At 37.7% G+C, this 23,480-nt stretch overlaps 1 protein-coding gene across 1 annotated transcript in view; it reads right to left on the reverse strand.

Annotated features, from left to right (window-relative positions):
• Positions 1 to 23,480, reverse strand: part of ANLN (anillin, actin binding protein) — a 69,392-nt gene that overhangs the window by 20,585 nt on the left and 25,327 nt on the right. The window contains exons 7-20 of the mRNA XM_004385302.2: positions 23,340 to 23,447; positions 18,417 to 18,543; positions 13,664 to 13,774; positions 12,698 to 12,936; positions 11,828 to 11,973; positions 11,425 to 11,569; positions 10,273 to 10,408; positions 9,494 to 9,676; positions 8,067 to 8,193; positions 7,465 to 7,513; positions 7,315 to 7,371; positions 6,668 to 6,706; positions 6,378 to 6,399; positions 4,722 to 4,834 (exon numbers count right to left, since the gene is read on the reverse strand). Of these exons, the coding sequence (XP_004385359.1) occupies positions 4,722 to 4,834; positions 6,378 to 6,399; positions 6,668 to 6,706; positions 7,315 to 7,371; positions 7,465 to 7,513; positions 8,067 to 8,193; positions 9,494 to 9,676; positions 10,273 to 10,408; positions 11,425 to 11,569; positions 11,828 to 11,973; positions 12,698 to 12,936; positions 13,664 to 13,774; positions 18,417 to 18,543; positions 23,340 to 23,447 (1,602 nt within the window). The remainder of the gene's footprint in view (positions 1 to 4,721; positions 4,835 to 6,377; positions 6,400 to 6,667; positions 6,707 to 7,314; positions 7,372 to 7,464; positions 7,514 to 8,066; positions 8,194 to 9,493; positions 9,677 to 10,272; positions 10,409 to 11,424; positions 11,570 to 11,827; positions 11,974 to 12,697; positions 12,937 to 13,663; positions 13,775 to 18,416; positions 18,544 to 23,339; positions 23,448 to 23,480) is intronic.

Raw genomic sequence — 23,480 nt, forward strand, 5'->3', positions numbered from 1 at the left:
CCCAGCTATCACCACTGAATGCTCTGACCAGGATCACAACAGAGGGTTCTGGACAGAGCTGGAGAAGAATGTAGAACAAAATTCTAACTCACAAGAAAAGACCAGACTTACTGGTCTGACAGAGAGTGGAGAAACCCCAAGAGTATGACCCTTGAGTCAGTCTTACTGCAGAGAGTGAAGTGTGGAGACTTCTGGAATATGTGCAGAGAGTGAAGTGTGGAGACTTCTGGAATATGTGCAATCCTATTGTTTTCTGTTTAACAAAGTAGTCTTTTAAGATTATTGTTACTTACTTCAGAAATTATTGTTAAGAGCTGTAAAATATAACCTATAACTAGGATGGCCACATAATTTATTATACCAAACCAAACCCCTTGCTGTGGAGTCAGTTTCGACTCACAGCAACCCTATAGGACAGAGCAGAACTGCCCTGTAGGGCATCCAAGGCTGTACTCTTACTGATTACAGTAACTGAAAGGTCAGCAGTTCGGATCCATCAGCTGCTCCTTGGAAACCCTGTGGGGCATTTATATTCTGTCCTATAGGGTCACTATGAGTCGGAGTCAATTCAATGGCAACTGGTTTTTGGTTCTTTTAATCTTACGGCAGCAGACTGCCACGTCTTTCTCCTGCAGGGTGGCTGGTGGTTTCAAACCACCGAGTACTTAATCAGTTAGCAGCTGAGCACTTAATTGCTGCACTCCCAGGGCAGTGATTTATTTATTATGCATCGAGACATTTTTGAAAGTGAAAAGGGCCCTATTAATAATTATAGGAGGCCAACAGGCATAAACAAGATATCTTTGGCCACACCAGAAAAACTAGTCACTTTACCTATAACCCCAAAATTCCATAATTCTGATTAGTTGTTTTACTTCATAATCGTTTGCGCTGATAATATTTCTATTGACACCTCTATTTCCAGAAAGGTATAAACACTTAAAAGGTTTTATAATGAAATGTGCAAAAGACGTGGAGTTAGAAAACCAAAAGGAAAGAACATGCTCAACATTTCTCAATGAACTGAAGGAAAAATTCAAGCCTCAAGTTGCAATATTAAAGGATTCTATGGGTAAAATATTGAACAATGCAGGAAGAATCAAAAGAAGATTGAAGGAATACACCGAGTCACTGTACCAAAAAGAACTGGTCAATGTTCGACCATTTCAGGAGGGAGAATATTGGTTCCTGGAACCAATGATACTGAAAGAAGAAATCCAAGCTGCACTGAAGGCATTGGTGAAAAGCAAGTTTCCAGGAATTGACAGAATACCAACTGAGGTGTTTCAACAAAAGGACGCAGCACTGGAGGTGCTCACTTGTCTATGCTAAGAAATTTGGAAGACAGCTACCTGGCCAACTGACTGAAAGAGATTCATATTTGTACCCATTCCAAAGACAGGTGATACAACAGAATGTGGAAATTATCAAACAATATCATTCGTATCACACATAAGTAAAATTTTGTTGAAGATGATTCAAAATAGTTGCAGCAGTAGGTCAACAGGGAACCGCCAAAAATTCAAGCCGGATTCAGAAGACAACGTGGGACGAGGGATATCATTGCTGATGTCAGATGGATCTTGGCTGAAAGCAGAAAATACCAGAAAGATGTTTACCTGTGTTTTATTGACTATGCAAAGGCATTTGATTGTGTGGATCATAACAAATTACGGATGACATTGGGAAGAACGGGAATTCCAGAACACTTAATTGTGCTTATGCAGAGCCTGTACATAGATCAAGAGTCAGTTGTTCGAACAGAACAAGGGGATACCGTGTGGTTTAAAGTCAGCAAAGGTGTGTGTCAGGACTGCATCCTTTCTTCATACTTAGTCAATCTGTATGCTGAGTAAATAACCTGAGAAGCTGGACTATATGAAGAAGAACATGGCATCAGGATTGGAGGAAGACTCATTAACAACCTGTGATGTGCAGATGACACAACCTTGCCTGCTGAAGGTGAAGAAGAATTAAAGCGCTTACTGATGAAGACCAAAGACCACAGCCTTCAGTATGGATTACATATCAATATAAAGAAGACAAAAATCCTCACAACTGACCAATAAGAAGCATCATGATAAACAGAGAAAAGATGGAAGGATTTCATTTTACTTGGATCCGCAATCAATGCCCACGGAAACAGCAGTCAAGAAATCAAACAAAGTATTGCACTGGGCAAATCTGCTGCAAAAGACCCCTTTAAAGTGCCACCAGGGCTCCATTAGCGTACTAGACATTACCAATTAAAGTGGTCGACTCAGTTTTGAACTCAATCATGTGGCTATTTAAGTTATAATTTCAAAGGAGTTATTAAGAAAATGGAAATATTGTACTTAAATTTTAATTTGTAAGTGTGATATTTTGAATAAAATGGCAGCTAAAAAAGTTTTCAAAAGATCAAACAGTCTATATTTAAGATACATTATTGAAATCTTTCATTTTAGAGATTAATGAAATCTCTGTAGAATTAACTACGTGACAACACTGAGTAAGGAATACAATTCACCCCAGATTTTATGTTTATTTAAATTGCAAATCTTGTTCTAATAAATTAAAACTTTTTTAAAAATCCTGCATTTTGCTAATTAGCATTTCTGTATACTCACTGAATGTTTGCAATTGATCTTCACAAGGATATTAAAAATTCTAAAAAGTACACATTAAAAAAATCGCTAAAATGGCAAATGTTTTGTTATACATATTTTTCCACAACAACAAAAATTTGTTTTAATTCTAAACAAGTCTTCTAAAATATGTAAGATAATATTCAGTACAGTTCTAGTGTTAAGTGTATTTTAATTTCAAAATTAATAAGCAAAGCATCATCTATATAGCAACACACTTACTAGCCATTAGAGACCATAGGAGTTATCTACTTTTATTTAAAACATCACTAATTTCTCTTTCAATATATCCCATTGTTGTCAAGACGATTTTGACTCATAGTGACCCTACAGGACAGAGTAGAACTGCCCCATAGGGTTTCCAAGGCTGTAATCTTTATGGAAGCAGACTGTCATATCTTTCTCCTGCAGTAGGTCTGATGGGTTCAAACCGCCAACCTTTCAGTTAGCAGACAAGCACATAACCACTGTGCCACCAGGGTTCCTCATCTTTCAATATACAGGAGGGTCAAAAATATTGAATAATATTTATTTTTAAACACAATTACTAATTTGGTACTCTTAAAAAAGAAAAACAAAAAACCAAACTCGTTGCTGTCGAGTCAATTCCGACTCATAGAGACCCTATAGGACAGAGTAGAAGTGCCCCATAGAATTTCCAAGGCTGTAATCTTTACAGAAGTGCACTGCCACATCGTCTTCCCAAGGAGCAGTTGGTGGGTTCAAACCAATAACCTTTTGGTTAGCAGCCAAGCACTTATAGAAGTGACTATAGAATCTTAACAAATTATAACAGGAAGAAACAATATAGGTGAGAAACCCAAATACCAAACATGTATGAAAAAAGTAGAGATCTTTCAAAGGAAGCTTTAAAGAAGTATGAAAGTAGAGAAAAATGAAGCCCATCTCCAAGAGTCTAAAGAAAGAGTAATGCACATAATGGCCTTACTTATTTAAAATAACCAAGAAGATATGAGAGTGGTTAGTAGAGTAAATACAGGTGGGCCAAAAATTAATGATTATTTTTAAGCTCATTAGTTTCAAGCAAAGAAAATATTGCAACCTTTTCCTGGAACAAATAGCCCAGTAGCTCTCGCTCTTTTACATCATAATTTATCTAAAACAAACAAAATAAAAGACAAAGAGAAAAAAAAAAAGACCCAAATCACTCTATTGTTAAACTAACTGAATCACTAAATAGTTACACGGGTTTTAAAAAATTAACATGTTATAATACATTTATGCATTTACAATAATGGAAATTTCAAGTACAGTCTGCTTTTGTCAGTCAACTAAAAGAAAAACGTTTCATAGAATTTTAAAGTTAGATTGTCTTCCTCTAATCTAATATTCTATACTGGGAAAACAAGACTCCAGAAAAATGAAGTGACTTTGCTCAAGGGCAAAGAGTAATAGGGTAAAAACTAGAAATCAAGCCTCCTAATTTCTTTACTTCTCTGCCCCTACATTCTGACAACAGAAATCTCTTATGATGTTTTAAAATATTATACAGCAGAGGCCAACCCAACAGAATAAAGTTTGCCTCTAGTTCTGTCACTCCTTAAAATGGTCTTGTTAACTATTTAAAAGTTTAGTTACATCATATTATGGTGAAAAAGCTCTTAGCAGTGATATATCACAGATCTGAATGTTAAAGCTTTTAATTCGGAGGGAGGAGTACGGGGAAGGAATTCCCTTCAATTCATGCTTACTCTTCTAAAAGATTAAGCTAGTTCTCCTTATTTTATCAAAACTAATTCCATAAAATATTGCTCATTTTACAATATCAATTCAAATGGGCAAGACATTATGTTTTAAAACTGTGAACTTAACATCTAAATCTAAGAAGTGATACTTCTTTAGTCGGAAGTAATTAGAAAGTAAGCCAGCATCCACTACCTTCAAAATTTAATTATTAAGATACAAAGGAGAAACATTTTTGACATCATGCCTAGTTAAAATGTACAATTCAAAGAATATACATTTGCAATCAAAGATTCAAATACTTGAAAGCACTGTGGCATTCCCATTGGTTTAATTTTTCTAAAACTAAAAAAAAGTAGTACTATACCCTTATAAATAAAGTTGGATTACCTTGTCCAGAGCAAACTTAGTGTTTCCTAATGAAGATAATGACAGTGTGTGAGACCCAACAAGGACAAAATTACTGGTGCGCACAGCATTGAGACCACCTGGACTAGCCATGACTGTAAAGAAAAAAATGAAATCTAGTTCAGAGCGACTTTCATAAATGTAAATAACAATTCCCCTCCTCCCCCCAATAGAAACAAATTAAATTGCCATACAGAAAATTGCCTCATTTTCCTGTCTTTAAATACGGGGCAGAAGTCAAAGAAAACATCAACATATTTTTAATGAAAGAAAACTGTTAAATATTTAACTTAAGTGAGGTACAGGCACTCCTAACTTGTGATGGAGGTGTTTTTTAAAGAACAGAGAACCTAAAAATGCGGACATAAAAAGTAATTTTCTCATAAGAGATTTGGAGAAGATTTCATTGCTAGTAGAGGATGACCTAATTAGTAGCAGAGACTATACGGTTCGGTTGATTTACTCTCTTGTGCTATGGAGAAGAGGCCAAAAGCCATTGTCTCTTTCCACAGATACAGTCAACTGGATTCTTTTGTATCCCATCCGGCAAGGACCAAGTGCATAGTCGCCGTTTATGTTGGCGAAAAAAGTATTTGCAATGAAGTCGTTGGTCTTGCAAAATTCTATCGTGATCTCCAGCATCGTTTCTATCATAAAGGCCATATTTTCCAACTACCGATCCTTCTTCTGTTTCCAACTTTTGCATTCCAATCACCAGTAATCATCAATGCATTTTGATTGCATATTTGATCAACTTCAGACTGCAGAAGTTGGTAAAAATCTTTAATTTCTTCATCTTTGGCATTAGTGATTTGTGTGTAAATATGAATAATAGTCATATTAATTGGTCTTCCTTGTAGGCATATGGACATTATCCTATCACTGACAGCACTGTAATTCAGAAGAGATCTTGAAATGTTCTTTTTGACAAAGAATGTGATGCTATTGATCTTCAATTTGTCATTCTTGGAATAGCAGACTATATGACTGTCCAATTCAGAATAGCCAATACCAGTCCATTTCAGCTCACTAATGCCTAGGATATCTATCTTCAAGCGTTCCATTTCGTATTTTGACAGCTTCCAATTCTCCTAGATTCATACTTTGTACATTCTAAGTCCTAAATATTAATGGATGTTTGCAGCTGTTTCTCCTCATTTTGAGTAGTGCCACATCAGCAAATGAAGGTCTTGAAAGCTTGACTCCATCCACGTCATTAAGGTTGACTGTACTTGGAGGAGGCAGCTCTTCCCCAATCATATTTTGAGCACCTTCAAGTCTGAGGGGCTCACCTTCCAGCACTATATCAATGTTCTGCTGGTATTCATATGGTTTTCACTAGCCAGTTTTTAAAGAAGTAGATCGCCAAGTCCTTCTTCCTAGTTTGTCTTAGTCTGGAAGCTCTGCTGAAACCTGTCCACCATGGATGACCCTGCTGCTGTTTGAAATACTGGTGGCATAGCTTCCAGCATCACAGCAACACACAAGCCACCCCAGTATGACAAAGTGACAGACAAGTAGTGGGGAACTAAGGCAAAGGCAAACATTCATAAATTAAGATGGTCTAGCTATGTAAGTATATCATTGGTTAGTTATTTTCCTTATTCTAGAGTTTCAAACAGTCCAAAATAAACTCACCTGAAGAATGAAGGCTGCTTTTCTAAAAAACAGATGTGAAAAAGAAACATAAGTTATATTAGATATAAAACTCTTTTTAACACCACAAAGACCACATTTTAGAAAACATTTTTTCCTACATAAATATCAGGAACTCTCCCCATCCCAACCCCATTACTATATTTTAAAGATTTCCACAGTGCTAAGGGTTTAGAAATGGTTAACCAATTTATGGTTGCTATGTGCAAGACGAAGACTTCTCAAGGAAGCTCAACTTCTTTTTTTTTTATTTTTTAAAAAGCTCTACTTACCGTGGTTATAGATGTGAGGAGCCGCTTTGGAGTAACAGCCTAGAAGAAAACATAGCTTAGCATGTTTCCTATAAAACATTATGATTTCAGAGCTCAAAGTCAACCTTGAGATACTCCTGCATATAAAATAATTCTTAAAAATGAATATAATATACTCAAGTCCTTTATTAAGGCTTAGCCATATTGCTCATTCCTTTTTTTGCTAAAGCTAAGAAAAAAATTTTAATAAATGAATACTGAGAGTAAGGACAAAAGAACAAAGACTGGGAAGGTTCCAAATCAAGCTAGAGACTCTATTCCTTACGCCTGCACACTGACTACCTCATCACTCTTAAGTACTCCAGAGGACATAAGGAGGGCTCGAGGGAAAGCCTTGAGGAAAGCATCAGCCTAGAAAAGCTAGTTGTCAAGTAAGCGTAGAGAAAATACAATTACCTAGCCTGAGTATTTCTACTCAGGACCATAACCACTCAGTATACGTTTATGTTCAGTATTCTTATCTATTAAATGCAAGAACCAGAAAACTGGGACGTAAAAATGATCTAAAAACTTCATAATCATTAAAAATTATACATAAATTAAAACTTATATAATGACATCTATTATTTTGTGATTATAATATTTTACTGGGTTTCTTTCATTCTCACCTTGGACTTGTATGTTTTTTTCTTCTTATCAGGGCCTAAGGGATCTTTCTTTTGTACCTATGCACAAACATAAAGCATGAGTAGTTAAAAATCTGAAAATCTTGAAAAATAATAGCCTACTGGTTATTTTAGAAAGCAATGACTGCTTACCAAGCTGTATACTTCAACATTAATTTCAAAGTCATTGGACACATCTTGCCTAGAAAAATAAAACATTGAATAAAAATGTCAGGAAAACCTCAAGTTATGCCATTAAAAATAATACCACGAATTCTACTGCAAGACTCTGAGGGTAAAGGAATTCACTGTGTTTTTAAATAAAGACAATAGCTACAAAGCATTAAAAAAATATAAAAATTGGTAAGAATAGTCTATTTTTGCCTATACTACTAGTCAGAAATATTTTTCTCAGTATTTACAGCTAGAAATTCTCAATAATAAAAGTAGTCACTTATTTTTAAACTGGATTTTTTACTCTATAGCTTGAAAATAAGTCTGTGATACTAAATATAACTAGTCCTTTTATTAAGATTGAATAATAAGTACTTTAATGAGATTTAAAGCATATTTGAAAAAATTTACAGTTCAAATTTTAAATACATATGTGCATACACTGAAAAGTGGGCTATTTGTCCAAATAAAAAGGACAAACATATGCATTTCAAAGATTATAAATGCCACCCGCATTGTTTATTAACTCTCTTTAAAAAAAGAAAATGTGGTCTGAATCATGAAAAGCTCAGTTTACTTACAGAGTAAACACAGTAGTGAATGCCAGAGCATCTCCATTAAGGGAGTTTGAAGTACTTGCTAAAGGTGTGGCCACCATATTTTCAGCTCCTGCTTTTAGTATAATTAAGTAATAATAATTTGCTGCATCTGCAAAAGTAATCACATTACATAATTAGCACACAAGAAAAATCAGATTTAAGTAGTCAGCATTCTCAAAGACCAAAGGTATAAAGTACTACTGCACCTGATTATACATAATTTATATAAAATTGCTAAAATCAACTTCCCAGAAACAAAAGGCTAAGACGTAGCAAACAGCCATGATCATCACCCTATTGTGTGAGTCCTAATAACTTGATTTCTGCTACCTCAGAGTACTTTACTCCACAGCTCTCGATTTCTGCCAACCTTGTCTTTTACCTATTGACTCCAATTCTTTAGCTAACAGTATATGCCTCAAAAGGATAAATTATGGTTTGTCATTTCAAAACTGAGATTAAAACGCTATATTTCTGTGAAAGTTACTCAGACATAAATTTCAATAAAAACATGAACTATTTCTTCACTATCTTATTAAATAACCAGATATATCAAGGTCCATATTCAATTACCAGATTCCTGCCTGCTTCCCCCACCTTAACCAAATCAGACAACAGCAAAATTTAGAATCTAAAGTACCTAATTCCTACAATAATGCTAAAACTTCTAAAGACCTCCATTCTTTACTTACCCTGTACCTCAAACACCAAACATATAGCCTTCCCTTGACTCAAGAGAATTTTCACACAAGTAAAAATTTAAAAGGACCTTAAAAAAAAAACACTTATCTGACATTTAATAAATTTAAATTTTATTAAGCTTGCTATAATTAACCTGCCCCTTTTTCAGAACCTGGTGCCATATTTCTCCTTTACCCTACTTTATTTGTATATGAATTTTAACAGAATACATAGTTCAGAAAAGTTCACTGTGGTGATTCAATCTTGAGGAACAAAAGGAATAAAAATCCTTGCCCCTACAACTAATAATTCAACATTTATAGAACAAATTTCTATAATGAGGCAAAGTTTAACTGGAATAAAGTAAAATAAAAATAAAGTTCTTTTAGATGCTCCAGTATTTTCTACAATAAAATTAATGAAAGAAAGCCAAATGATCTGCTCTGTTATGCTAACTGATCTTAGGAAAATATTGGATATTCCAAATGATTTTGACTAGCCTTACTCTCTCAGTTAGAGCCATGTACATTAATGTGTGGATCAGTAACTCTAAATATGAAATTTTCCCTTGGTTATTTTTATGCACATATTTTAATAAAAGGAACTAAAGGCCCAAGATGTAAGTTTTGCATCTTTATGCATGCTGTACATGTTTTACAATTCCAGGCTAGTGAGGTCCATAATGAAACATATGATTTAGAAGTGATGCAAGTTACAAATCATCATACCTGGTTTCTGGGCTGTACTGCAGACAAAATCTGCTTTTAGAGGCAAGCGAATCTCTGACAAGGTAACTGATCCTTTGGACGGGACGAATTCCCGTTGGGATACGGGACCAGTCTTATTCTTTCTCTGAGGTCCTTCACACTTCAATTTATTCAACTGATCAATCAAAAGTGTTCTCTTCTCGGCTTTATGAAAATATGCAAGTTAATATGTCAAATATTAAAACTGCAACTTTCTAAATGAGAGCCAGATTAAGAAACTGCACTGATGTGGCAATTGTACATAAGATCAAAGACAAAACAGTAAGTCTTTCTACAAACAGATGGTTAGGTAAAACTTGGTTGTTCACTTGTTTACCAAGTTCTTATAGTATTTCAACTTTTGGTCTGTTTTCTTATGTGGTATAATCTCTCTACCCCAACACCTCTCCCCAGATCAGTACCAGCACACATACATATATAACAAAATCACATAAGCTTTTTTTAGCTCATGCACACGTGCTCATACATTTTTTTTGTCATTCTTAAGATACTCTTCACAACTACAAAGTTTTTCAAATGCATTCCAGCTTCTTTCACCTTTCATGCAAACTACCTTGTATTTTACGTATAGAGTTTTCACAAACCCATAAGTGCAAGAAACAAAAGACAGATCAACTGCAACAGACTTATCAGAGAAAGCCCTTCCTCTAAAATTAGAGATTTCCGAATACACTAGATAAAATGAGAGTTTCCTTTGGCTTGAAAATTTGTTGGGATTGTCTCAGGGGCATTGCACGTACTTGCAATTAGAAGAAGTCTTTCTGCTTCAGCTTCTTCTAGAGACCCTTTTCCATGCTCTCCATCAACACAGCAGTTCAGAGCCTGGCTAGCTTGATAAATCACTGTCTGTTGCAAATTTATTTCATTATTGAGTTCCTAATGAAACCAATGAGAAGGGAGAAAAAAACCCACATCTTTAATCACCATTTTCACTCTAACTAATCTGATTGGGTAATTTCCAAAGTTCCTACAGAGTAAAGCCAACATGTAAATTTCATTGTTCAAGTTAATTTCAGACTATGCACCAAAAGAAGCCCTGGTAGCACAGTGGTTAAAGCACTCAGCTGCTAACCAAAAGGTCAGCAGTTCGAATCCACCAGTTGCTCCATGGGAGAAAGGTGTGGCAGTCTGCTTCCGTAAAGATTTACAGGCTTGGAAACCCTATGGGGCAGTTATACTCTGTCCTGTAGAGTCACTATGAGTCAGAATTGACTGGAGGGCAGTGAGTTTTTATGCACCCAAAACATTTAACACCCTGTAAAGATAATGATTAAACTATCAACATTCTTCCTTATGAAAAGATTTCTAATTCATACTTATTAAAATTTTAACTGGGGGTAGAGTCAACAGACTAGAGATTAAGAAATTATCTGATTTTATTTTTAAAAATAATGCTTTTCTTATCATAACGCTTTTCTTATCATAAAAGAACCTCTAAGAGCAACATTGGCAGTTCATTCCCACCCAGAGGCACCTTGAAAGACAGGCCTGGTGATCTGCTTCTGAAAGGTCACAGCCTTGAAAGCCCTATAGAGGAGTTGTAATCTGCAGACATAGGGTTGCCATGAGTCAGAATCGACTCGACAGCAACTAACAGCAACAAAGAGTAAAATAAATCTCAGACCTCACTATCACTCAATTAATAGTTAGACTTTAAAGATATTTATGGCAGACCCGTTTAAAAATAAATATTTCACCAAGCAATCTTCCAATTCTCCAATAAAGAGGATCTTTTTGAAATTCAACTGAATTCAAGTGATTTCCTGAGCTCCTACACATCAGACATGTTCGAGGCACTAGGGTACAGAGATGAATAAGGCTGGGCTCTTGTCCTCAGAGCTCACAGTCTACGCAGGAAACAATCCAAATCCGCTTTCCACAGAAGGGCCTACCTGCATTTTCTGTTTGATATTAACTTGACCAGGAAAGGCTGTTCTTTCGTCCAATTTTGAAGTAACATCTTCCTTCCGAACAATCACCTGCTTTATTGAAGGACGTTCTGTTTCTTTGAATCTTTGGGATCTATATGCATCAATGCTTCAGGAAATAAGTTACACTCCATTAGAAAGCCAGCAACAAACACAGTGAACACTATCCTTTATGGAACATACCAACAGAACTTCACCACAGTGGAAAATGCCATTTGGTGAAAGAGAGGCTGATGAAAATTATTTCAAGCTTTTATACACATGAGTTATTAATGGCATTACAATTATAAACTGTAACACATCTTGTCGTGTCAAGAATCTAAGCCATGACCCTTAAAGGGTGAACACCTTCCACAAATGTCCTTACCTGTAAAGGAGATCACGATCTTCAGAATCAATGCTATCACGAGACTCAGCTCGAGGGACACGGGTTCTTTGGAATTTTCCTGGCTTTGGACTTTCATCACTTATGCTGGTGCCTTTTAATTCTAATCTAGGTGAGGAAACTAAAGTCTGCAGGGAAATACATTGGGTATTAGTACACGTTATGGATAATTAACACTGATTCTAAGCTAAATGAATTATCCTCCATTAGTGTTAGGAAACAAACGTCCAGTACGTCGACTGATTCATCATAAAACCCAGGAAAACTAACATAAGTTCCTAAAAAGTAAATGAATAAATAAAAGTATCAAGAGAGCTGAAACCTACATTTGTAACTCTTTTTAAAAGTGACATTCCTACTTGAATCAATTTCTAAGCAGAGCTGTAATTAATCAATTTAGGATGATAGCTAATAACAGTAGTTAGCTCTCAGTAAATGTTACTTATGCATCTGCGATAAATATCAAGATACTAATCTGATTTAATATTCACAGCAACCCATGGTGTAGGTACTATTATTCACCTTATTTAATTGATGAGGGAACTGTGGCATAGAGAGGTTAAATAACCTGCTCAATGAACAGCCAATAAATGACGGAGCCAGGATTTCAGCTCAAATGTCTAGACATTTAGGCCATGTTAGAGAGTTTGGATTTTATCCAGGAACAACAGGAAACCACTGAAGAGTTTTAAGCAAAGAACAATGTCAACTCTGAAACCACCACCTCCCTCCACCCTCCCCACCAGCTACAGAATGTCAAATCCCCATCTACCAACCAAAAATAAAGTAGGGGTTCCAATACTGATTGGTTTCTTTACATCATGGGCCTGTTTACATTTAGTCTTGTCTTACCTCTGGACTTACCACTCCAACTGTCTGTGCTAATGGACTCAGTAGAGACATTGAGGAGATGTTGAGTGCATCTTCCTGTTCCTCACTGCGTTCTGCTTCTACTTGATCCTTTCTCTCTTGGCTCTTTTCCACATCTGGCTCACCTTCCTCTAAGACATCACTGAAGATGTCATTAATAACTTTTGAACTATTGATATCATCATCATCATCCACACTCATCTCAATTTCACGTACCACTTCTGAAAAATATTGCAATAGGTAGATATTATGATTCAGACCTTTAAGAATTAAAAGGGATGGCAAACAAGACCTAACATTCACATGCTTACTAAACAAACGGAGGAAAAGCCCTAAGCAAAAGCACCTCCTAAACAAAATATAATAAAATATTACTGATACACAAAACCAAAATAATTTTCAAAGTTACAATAACATTCTCTATATAATAAAGTTTGGGTCTATAAAAAGCTGATTCAACGCTTTTCGTTTAAGAAAGAATATTAACTCAGAACTCAAACTGCAGGATAATAGCCAAAGCTTCAGACTTCCAAAAAAACTGTTCTTTAAAATAAATCTTTCTATCATTGGGAACTGCCTTTTCACATGGCACGCCAATAACTTAGGGCAGGAACTGTTAATCTAGGGTCCACAGGCAGGCCTCGGGGGCCTGTAATCCCTCTAACAGTCGATGCCCAGTGTAGGAGGGCAGCACAGAGCCTTTCCTGTGAAAGCAAGTGATAGCCTTAATCAGGTTCTCACAGGGCTCTGTGACCTAAAGATAACTACTAACAGTACACCACATCTTTGTGGAAGCTACAGTAGTTCCTAGTTTAAAAAGAGAGAGAGAGAGAATATTATAAAAAGACATCTTGAAATATAGGAATACTGTATATTTGAATATGTGCTTCTACTAATATGTCTTAAAGTGTGTCCAGAGTTAATAAGAAATAAAGAATAAAAACAAACCAGTCTGCCGCTCAATCTTTGGGTCTGATGTTACTTTTAAGGACTTTTCCTCTTCTAGAAACAGTGTTATTTTCAAAGGGCTAGACTTCGTCATTTCACATTCAGTGGAACCTAAAAAATTTTTTTTAAGAAAGACCATATTAATAAATGTATATAAGTACGTAGAATTTTTTTAGCTAAGGAATCTTATATATCTTTTTTCTGATTATAAAACTGTATACAGGGATATCTCTTTTTATTATGCTTTGCTTTACTGCACTTCACAGATATTGTGGTTTTTTACAGATTAAAGTTTTGTGGCAACCCTACGTCAAGCAAGTCTATCAGCACTATTTTTCCAACAGCACGTGTTCACTTCATGTCTCTGTGTCACATTTTGGTAATTCTCATAATATTTGAACTTTTTCATTATCATTACATCTGTTATGGTGATTTGTGATCAATGATCTTGATGTTACTTTTGTAATTGTTCTGAGGCATCACAAACCACACCCATATAAGACGGTGAACTTAATCGACAAATGTTATGCATGTTCTGACTGCTCCAACTACCGGCCATTCCCCCATCTCGCTCCCTCTCCTTGGCCTCCCTATTCCCTGGGACACAACAATACTGAAATCAGGCCAGTTAATAACCCTACAATGGCGTCTAAGTGTTGAAGTGAAAGGAAGAGTTGCACGTCTCTCACTTCAAATCAAAAGTTGGAAATGATTAAGCCCAGTGAGGAAGGCATGTCAAAAGCCAAGACAGGCCGAAAGCTAGGCTTCTTGCACCAGTTAGCTAAGCTGTGAATGCAAAGGAAAAATTCTTAAAGGAAATTAAAAGTGCTACTCCAGTGAACACATGAATGATAAGAAAACAAAACAGCCTTATTCCTGATATGGAGAAAGTTTTAGTGGTCTGGATAGATGATCAAATCAGCCACAACACTCCCTTAAGCCAAAGTCTAATCCAGAGCAAGGTCCTAACTCTCTTCAATTCTTTGAAGGCTGACCGAGGTGAGGAAGCTGCAGAAGAAAAGTTTGAATCTATGCTGGTTCATGAGGTTGAAGGAAAGAAGGTGTCTTGGTAACATAAAAAGTACAAGGCGAAGCGGCAAGCGCTGATGTAGTAGCTGCAGCATGTTATCCAGAAGATCTAGCTAAGATAATTGATGAAGGTGGCTACACTAAACAACAGATTTTCAATGTAGACAAAAGAGTCTTAGATTAGAACAAGATGCCATCTAGGACTTTCACAGCTAGAGAGGAAAAGTCAATACCTGGCTTCAAAGCTTCAAAGGACATGCTGACTCTCTTAGGGGCTAATGGAGCTGGTGACTTTAAGTTGAAGCCAGTGCTCATTTACCATTCCAAAAATCCAAGGGCCCTTAAGACTTATGCTAAATCTACTCTGCTTGTGCTCTATAAATGGAACAACAAAGCCTGGATGACAGCACATTTGTTTACAACATGGTTTACTGAACAATTTAAGCCCACTGTTGAGACCTACTGCTTAGAAAATAAGATTCCTTTCAAAATATTACTGCTTACTGACAATGCACCTGGTCACCCAAGAGCTCTGATGAAGATGTACAAGGAGATTAATGGTTTTCATGCCTGCTAACACAACATCCATTCTACAACCCATGGATTAAAGAATACTTTCAGCTTTCTAGTCTTATTATTTAAGAAATACATTTTGTAAGGCTATAGATGCCATAGATAGTGATTCCTCTGATGGATCTGGGCAAAGTAAATTGAAAACCTTCTAGAATAAGATTCACCATTCTGGATGCCACTAAGAACATTCATGATTCATGGGAGGAGGCCAAAACATCACCATTAACAGGACTTTGGAAGAAGTTGATACCAGGGGAACTAAATAGATACGTGGTAACTTTGGTGAAGGGTAAGACAATACACGTTACTGGGGAAGCCAGCACAACTCGTACAAGGAAAGGTCATAGAAGCTCCATAGATACTTCCAAACTCCCTGAGGCACTGAACTGCTGCGCAGAGGGCTGTGGGGACCATGGTCTCGGAAAACATCTAGCTCAATTGGCATAACACAGTTTATAAAGACAATGTTCTACATTCTACCTTGGTGAGTAGCGTCTGGGGTCTTAAAAGCCTGTGAGCAGCCATCTAAGATACTCCACTGGTCTCACCCCTTCGGGAGCAAGGGAGAATGAAGAGAACAGGATACAAGGAATAGATTAGTCCAAAGGACTAATGGACCACAGCTACCAAGGCCTCCACCGGACTGAGTCCAGTACAGCTAGATGGTGCCTGGCTACCACCACTGACTGCTCTGACCAGGATCACAATAGAGGATCCTGGACAGAGCTGGAAAAGGATGTAGAACACAATTCTAACTCACAAAAAAAAGACCAGATTTACTGGCCTGACAGACTGGAGAGACCCTGAGAGTATGGCCCCCAGACACCCTTTTAGCTCAGTGGTGAAACCCCTCCCGAAGTTCACCATTCAGCCGGGGATTGGATGGCCTCATAAAACAAAACAGGACTAATGAGGCACAGCAGTCCAGGGACAAGGACTAGAAGGCAGGAGGGGACAGGAAGTCTGGTGATAGGGAACCCAAGGTTGAGAAGGGACAGTGTTGACATGTCATGGGGTTGTTAACCACGGTCATATGTGTACTATGCGTACTAACTGCAATATGTGTACTAACTGTTTAATGAGAAACTATTTGTTCTGCAAACCTTCATCTAAGGCACAAAACAAAAAAAAGAATTATCTATGTGAGATCAAATTGACAACAGCAACTCAAAAGGTTTGATGGGAAGCCTAGGGGACAGTGAGTTGAAGATAATGGTGATGGTATAATTTGGAAAAGGATATTGAGAATAGTAGCACAACTGGAAGAATGTAATCGATGTCACTGAATTGTTCATGTAGAAACTTTCAAGATGGTGTAACTTTGGCTATGTGTATTTTCACCAAAAAAAGGTCCTCAAGGTCAAGAAGGGAGAGTGTTGACATGTTGTGGGATTGTTAACCAATGTCATAAAACAATGTGTGTACTGGCTGTTTAACGAGACACTATTCGTTCTGTAAACCTTCATCTAAAGTACAATAAAAAAAATTAAAAAAAAAAAAAAAAGAAGTTGACTCCAACCCTCATGCGTGACTTTGAGAGGTTCAAGACTTCAGTGGAGGAAGTAACTGCAGATGTGGTAGAAATAGCAAGAGAACTAGAATTACAAGTAGAGCCTGAAGATGTGAATTGATGAGGAGTTGCTTCTTATGGATGAGCAAAGAAAGTGGTTTCTAGAGATGGAATCTACTCCTGGTGAAGATACTGTGAACATTGTTGGAATGACAACAAAGGATTTAGAATATTACATAAACTTAGTTGATAAAGCAGTGGCAGGGTTTGAGTGGACTGACTCTAATTTTGAAAGAAGTTCTACTGTAGGTAAAATGCTATCAAACAGCATTGCATGATACAGAGAAATCTTTTGTGAAAGAAAGAGTCAATTGATGTGGCAAACTTCACTGTTGTCTTATTTTAAGAAATTGCCACAGCCACCCCAACCTTTGGCAACCGCCACCTGAGCAGTCAGCAGCCATCAACACCGAGGGAAGACCCTCCACCAACAAAAAGATTACAACTTGCTGAAGGTTCAGATGATGGTTAGCATTTTTTAGCAATAAAGTATTTTTTAATTCAGGCATATACATTTTTTTTAGACATAATGCTATTACACACTTAATAGAGTACCAAAAAAACCCAAACTCGTTGTCATTGAGTTGATTCCAACACATAGTGACCATATAGGACAGAGGGGAACTGCCCCATAGAGTTTCCAAGGAGCGCCTGGTGGATTCAAACTGCCGATCTTTTGGTTAGCAGCTGTAGCTCTTAACTACTACGCCACCAGGATTTCCTAACAGACTACAGTATAGTGTAAACATAACTTTTATATACACTGGGAAATCAAAAAATCTGTGTGACTCAGTTTATTACGGTGGTCTAGAACTGATTCCGCAATATCTCTGAGGTTTGCCTGTATTTGTTTTAAAATATTCAAATCTAGAAATATATACAGAATCCCCAAAAACCTATTCTCTCTAAACTGTCCCATCTCTCTCTTCCTCTCTACCAAGAGAGAGAAGGGGACACCAATATTACCAGGTCACTGTTTGTTCTTCCAGTTTTCCCAATATGTATGCATACGTGTGTATATATTCTTTTGGTTTATCAGAAGGTGATCATATTATACACGATGTTCTACAACTTGTTTTCCACTTTCAAAATAGTGACCATGATATGTCATAACATACGAAGCTAACTTACGCTTTTAAGCAGCTACATAACATTTGATTATATGAATTTACCATAATTTATTTAAGCAGTCTTCTATTGATGGGCATTTAGGCCATTTTAATCCTACTACTGCTCAAAAAGTGCTATGATGAATCTCTTTGTACATATATCCTTGCACACTAGATCTAGGAATTCATCTTATAGAAACACTTGCAGAAAAGCTGAATTAAAGAGCTTGCACATTTTGTAATTCAATAAACATTACTGAATATTCTCCACAAAAAGATGTAGTAATCTGTACTCTCATGTAGAGTGTATGAGTTCTCACTCCGGAAAAAGAACTAAGGAAGAATTATATCACATGAACAGAAATGAAGAAATGAATCTGTCTTTTTACATCAGAGCAGCACTTCTGCTTTCCAATCTCAAAGAAAACTACGCTAGACTGAAAATCACATTTTAAATGAAGTAGTAACAGACCTGCAGGTTCTGTGCTGGAAGTTTCTGGTGGTGTCTGATTTTCTAACACCTTTTCTGCTACTGGAAGTGATGGAGTATCTGAAACAACTTCAGATTTTTTGAGAGGAGTGTTCTGACAGTGAGTTTTCTGCAAAAAGTAAATGAAAAGAGATACATTTCATTTCTCAAAATTTTTATATTTTTACGTTATTAATGAAACAAACAAGAGTCATTATTCTGTATAAGTTCCTCAGATCAAAAGGGATAATGTATGTGAAAGAGCCCAGCCATGGGTAGAATACAACAGGCCCTCAGTGTTAGTTCATATTCTTAGTAATTCCCAAAACCAAAAAAACCAAACCCTTTGCTGTTGAGTCGATTCCGACTCATAGCGACCCAGTACGTAAAATCATTTTTCAAGAATACGAGGCAAGAGAGCATAAAAATTCTCATCAGAGTTCAGCTTTGGATAGACCAGCTAAGGTAAAAATCACACAAGCAAAAAACAATTCCTCTCGTGTCACTTAGCTCAACCCACACCTATACAATCTGGTGACAGTTCCTATGTTAGGATTCCATTTAATTATCAGTTACTTGGTGAGTAAAATCCAGAGAAAACAAAGGAGGACAAAAACAGAACAGAGGATAAGGAAGAAGTAAAGAAGCATACAGGGGGCACAGTAACAGATACTTCCTAGACATAACCAAAAACGACCTAGGATTGGTTTACTGGGTTTGAAGCCTTACGATCACAGTCTCAGGGACAACTAGGTCAGTTGGCATAACATAGTTCATAAAGATACTGCTCTACATCCTAGTTTGGTGAGTAGTGTCTGGAATCTTAAAAGCTTGTAATACTACTATTAGTCTCTGCTCATCTGGAGCAAAAGAGAAAGAAGGAAACCAAAGACTCAGTGAAGAAACTAGTCTACAGGACTAATAGCCCACACAAACCATGGCCTCATTTATCTTGAGACCAGAAATAGATGGTGCCCTGCTACCACTAATGACTGTTCTGACCAGGGACACAATAGATGGTCCTGGACAGAATGGGAGAAAAATGTAGAACAAACCTCAAATTCCTAAAAAAGGCCAGATTTACTGTACCGATAGAGACTAGAGGATCCCCTGAAACTATCACTCTGAGATACTCTTTAAACTTGGAACTGAAGCCACTCCCAGATGTCACTTTTCAGCCAAATAATAGACTGGCTCATAAAATAAACAATATCACCCATGAGTACCGTGCTGCTTTAAATAATCATCTATATGAGACCAAATGGTCATATTTACCCTAAAGCAAAGATGAGAAGGTGGGGAGGGCAGGGAAACTAGATTAAAGGAAACAGAACAACCAGAATGGAAATAATGAGAATGCTGACACATTGTGAAAAACGTAACCAATGTCACTGGAACAATACGTATAGAAATTGTTAAAAGGGAATCTAATATGCTGTGTAAATTGTCATGGATTGAATTATCCCCCCAAAAATGCGTGTATCAATTTGGCTGGGCCATGATTCCCTATATCGTGTGATTTTCCTAATCGGAGGGAACATTAATGAGAAGGCTGACAGAGAGAGAAAGCCTGCCCCTAGAGCTGATGCCCTCAGTTTGGACTTTTAGCCTACTTTACTGTAAGGAAATAGACTTTGTTAAAGCCATCCACTTGTGGTATTCCTGTTGTAGCAGCACTAGATGGCTAAGACAGAATTTGGTACCGAGTGGGGTGCTGCTCTAACAGACACCTAAAATGTGGAAGTGGTTTTAAAACTGTGAATGGATAGAGGAGAAGCAGTGGCAGAGGACCAGCAGCAGCACAGAGCCAGCAGCAGCAGAGAACCTGCAGCAGTAGAACCAGGAGACCAGCGTAAGATGGCGCTGGAGCTGACCCACGGAGGGAGGGAGCTGAGTGCCTGTGAACAGGAGGCTTCTTGGCGGAGTGGGGTGCCTCCAGGCACTTACCGGTGGAGCTACAGGAGGTTTGGAACACTTGCCCCAGCAGGACAGATGCAGGCGTGAGGCCTGAGGAGCCCAGAGGCTAAGAAACCAGGAAACAAGCTGAAGAGACAAGGGACACAAGAAGCTGAGCTGCCTCAGTCTCAAAAGGTATGACATGATCTCAGGGGTTTCAAAGGGGAGCCATGGCCTCTGATGCTTCTAAGGGTGGAGTTGCCCTCCAGATGGACTGGGACAATGGTGCGCCTAAAGGCGAGGGAGCAGAGTTGCTATCCCAGTGGGCCTGGAAGGCAGAGCTGAAGCCCAGGGCAGAGGAGCTTCCACTCAGAATCTGGAGAGTGTAGCCAACACCTAGAGTCTGGAGGGCAAGGCCATTGTATAAATTGTCTCAGAGGAGAGAGGATTATTTTCAAAGCCTTGAGGGCTAATGTAATATGTTCTGCTGACTTGCTTGGTGCCTATTATCCCTTCTTTCCCTCCAGTTTCTCCCATTTGTAATGGAAATGTCTAGCTTGTGCCTGTTCTGCCATTGTACCTTTGGAAGCAGATAACTTGTATTCTAGATTTCACAGATGAAGAGGAATTTTTGGATTCTGGACTTGGAGTTCAGACTTTTGCTATGATATGATGGGGTGAATATGTTTTCCATGTTGCAAGGATGTGATTTTTGGGGGGCCAAAGGGTGGAATGTCATGGATTGAATTATGTCCCCCCAAAAATGTGTGTATCAGTTTGGCTGGGCCATGATTCCTGGTATTGCATGATTTTCCTATATGTCGAAAATCCTGCCTCTATGATGTTAATGAGGGAGGATGGGTGGCAGTTGTGTTAGGAAGGCAGGACTCAATCTATAAGATTGGATTGTGTCCTGAGGCAATCTCTTGAGAAATAAAAGACACAAGTGAGCAGAGAGACAGGGAGACCTCATACCACCAAGAAAGGAGTTCCAGGAGCAGAGAGTGTCCTTTGGACCCAGAGTCCCTGCATGGAGAAGCTCCTAGTCTGGGGGAAGATTGATGAGAAGGCCGACAGAGAGAGAAAGCCTTTCCCTGGAGCTGACACCCTGAATTTGGACTTTTAGCCTACTTTACCACGAAGAAATAAACTTCTCTTTGTTAAAGCCATCCACTTGTGCTACTTCTGTCGCAGCAGCACTAGATGACTGAGACATAAATTTTCACCAAAAATACAATAAAATAAAAAAGAAAGAAAAGTGGAAAAAAAAAAAAAAGCTTACTGCCTTAAAACTCTATGGGGCAGTTCTACTCTGTCCTATAGGGTCACTCCGAGTTGGAATTGACTCGACAGCAATGGATTTGGTTTCGAGTACTATGAGCCAAGCACTAAGAGATGGATAAGGCTCTCATAGACAGTGGGAGAAAAAAAGTTAAAACAATTACAGGAAGATAAATATTCCATTTGAGGCATATATAGGTGAAATGGGGGAAAATAAAAAGAGGGATCCCTTGGGGAAAAGGGCCAAGTAAGAATTTCCAGAGGGGATTAAAGTTGGACCTTGTCTTTAAAGAAGTAAGAATGCATCATGGAGATATTCCAGGCAGAGAGAATAGCAAGGGAAAGGGAAAGAGACCTGAAAACCTGGGTATGTTAGAGAAACTGCAACTAGTCTGCATGGTAAGGCTGAAGGACAGAGGAAGAGCAGGGCAAGGAGCTAGATTATAAATGATTCTATACGTCAAACCAAGCAGGTTAGGCATTTTTCTGATGACGACTATGACATGCTCTCCAGGATTTTAAACAAGTGAATATACGAATATATGCATTTTGAAAATATTTCTGTGGCAGCAGTGGGTGATATAAATTGGAAGGTAGCCAGGCTAGAAGCAGGGTGCCCAACAGAAAGCTATGGTAGTGATTAAGGTAATGGCCGAGGACAAGGTGGCTTGGTGAGAGATTTAGAAAATGTTTCACCAGATGTTGTGCGTGCGTGCATACGTGTGAGTGTGTGCGCTACCAGGGTAAAAAAGGTGGGAAGACAGTAAACAAGAGGAAGGAGCCAAGGAAAGCTCCCAGATCGTTTTAGAAGACTGGGTATAGAGTAGAGCCACAAATAGAGATAGAGACTATAAAGGGAAGATACAGCAAAGCATAGAGAGCTCTACTAGCCAACAAGTCTGGAGCTCAGGAGAGATTGGCACAGCAGAATCATGCATCATTAGCATTTCCATGCTTGGCTGAAGCTAGAGACGAGAAGGGGAAAGAGAATGTCCCAGGGCAAGTACTAAGAAAAAAGGGTAGAGGTCAGGACTCAGGGAAATGTCATTTGTTAAGGGGCAGGCAAGACAACCGACAGAAACAAAATCAATCAAATAGATCTTTCTCAAAGAATACAAGTTAAATTTATTATTGTACTTTCTACTGGTACCCACAGTGAATATAATTCTATGATTTTTAGCTTAAAAATATATCCTAATTTAGTACTTTGCACCCAGTAAGCATGTAGATGCCAGCTAAATAAACAGAACATAGTTTACATTTACAGGTAGGGAGTTTGTTGAAGGCTGATAAATGAAATTTGACAGGATATTCTACAAAGGTGAACAGAAATCTGGGGGGTATTTGGTAACTAATAGGATTATGGTTAGTAAAACAATCTGATGTTTGGGGAGAGGTATAAAATTATCAATGAGCAAAGTGATTCTAAGAAACATTTTAGAACCAGCCTCTTCTAAGTAGGATGTTAAGAGGAATGTAAACTCAACTGAATAATGACAATAATTTTTTTTTAATTTGATTTTGAGAAGGTCATCAATGAACATAGTGAAGAGACTCCATTGAAATGGAAAAAAAGCACCAGAGAAAAGCAGAGTTGGTAAGAACATTTAAGGAGTTATGAATGGAAAGTGGCATAGTTAATCGGAACAGTAAAGTATATAAGGAATTATATTACAATTCAGAACTACAAGTTAGAACCCAATACTACTTTGGTATCAGATTCACTCGTATATTTCTTGATTATGTTACCTTTTTGGTTTCTTCTTGTTTGCCTCTTGAGTTTTCTCCTTTTTCTGCACTCCATAAACTGCCCTTGTCAAATCGCCCACGAAGACATGCTAGTTCTTTTTCACGTTCCTAAACCCATCAAAAGCTGTACTTTACAGAAGA

This window comes from Trichechus manatus, unplaced genomic scaffold (genome assembly GCF_000243295.1).
Source record: "Trichechus manatus latirostris isolate Lorelei unplaced genomic scaffold, TriManLat1.0 scaffold00137, whole genome shotgun sequence".
Lineage (NCBI taxonomy): Eukaryota > Metazoa > Chordata > Mammalia > Sirenia > Trichechidae > Trichechus > Trichechus manatus.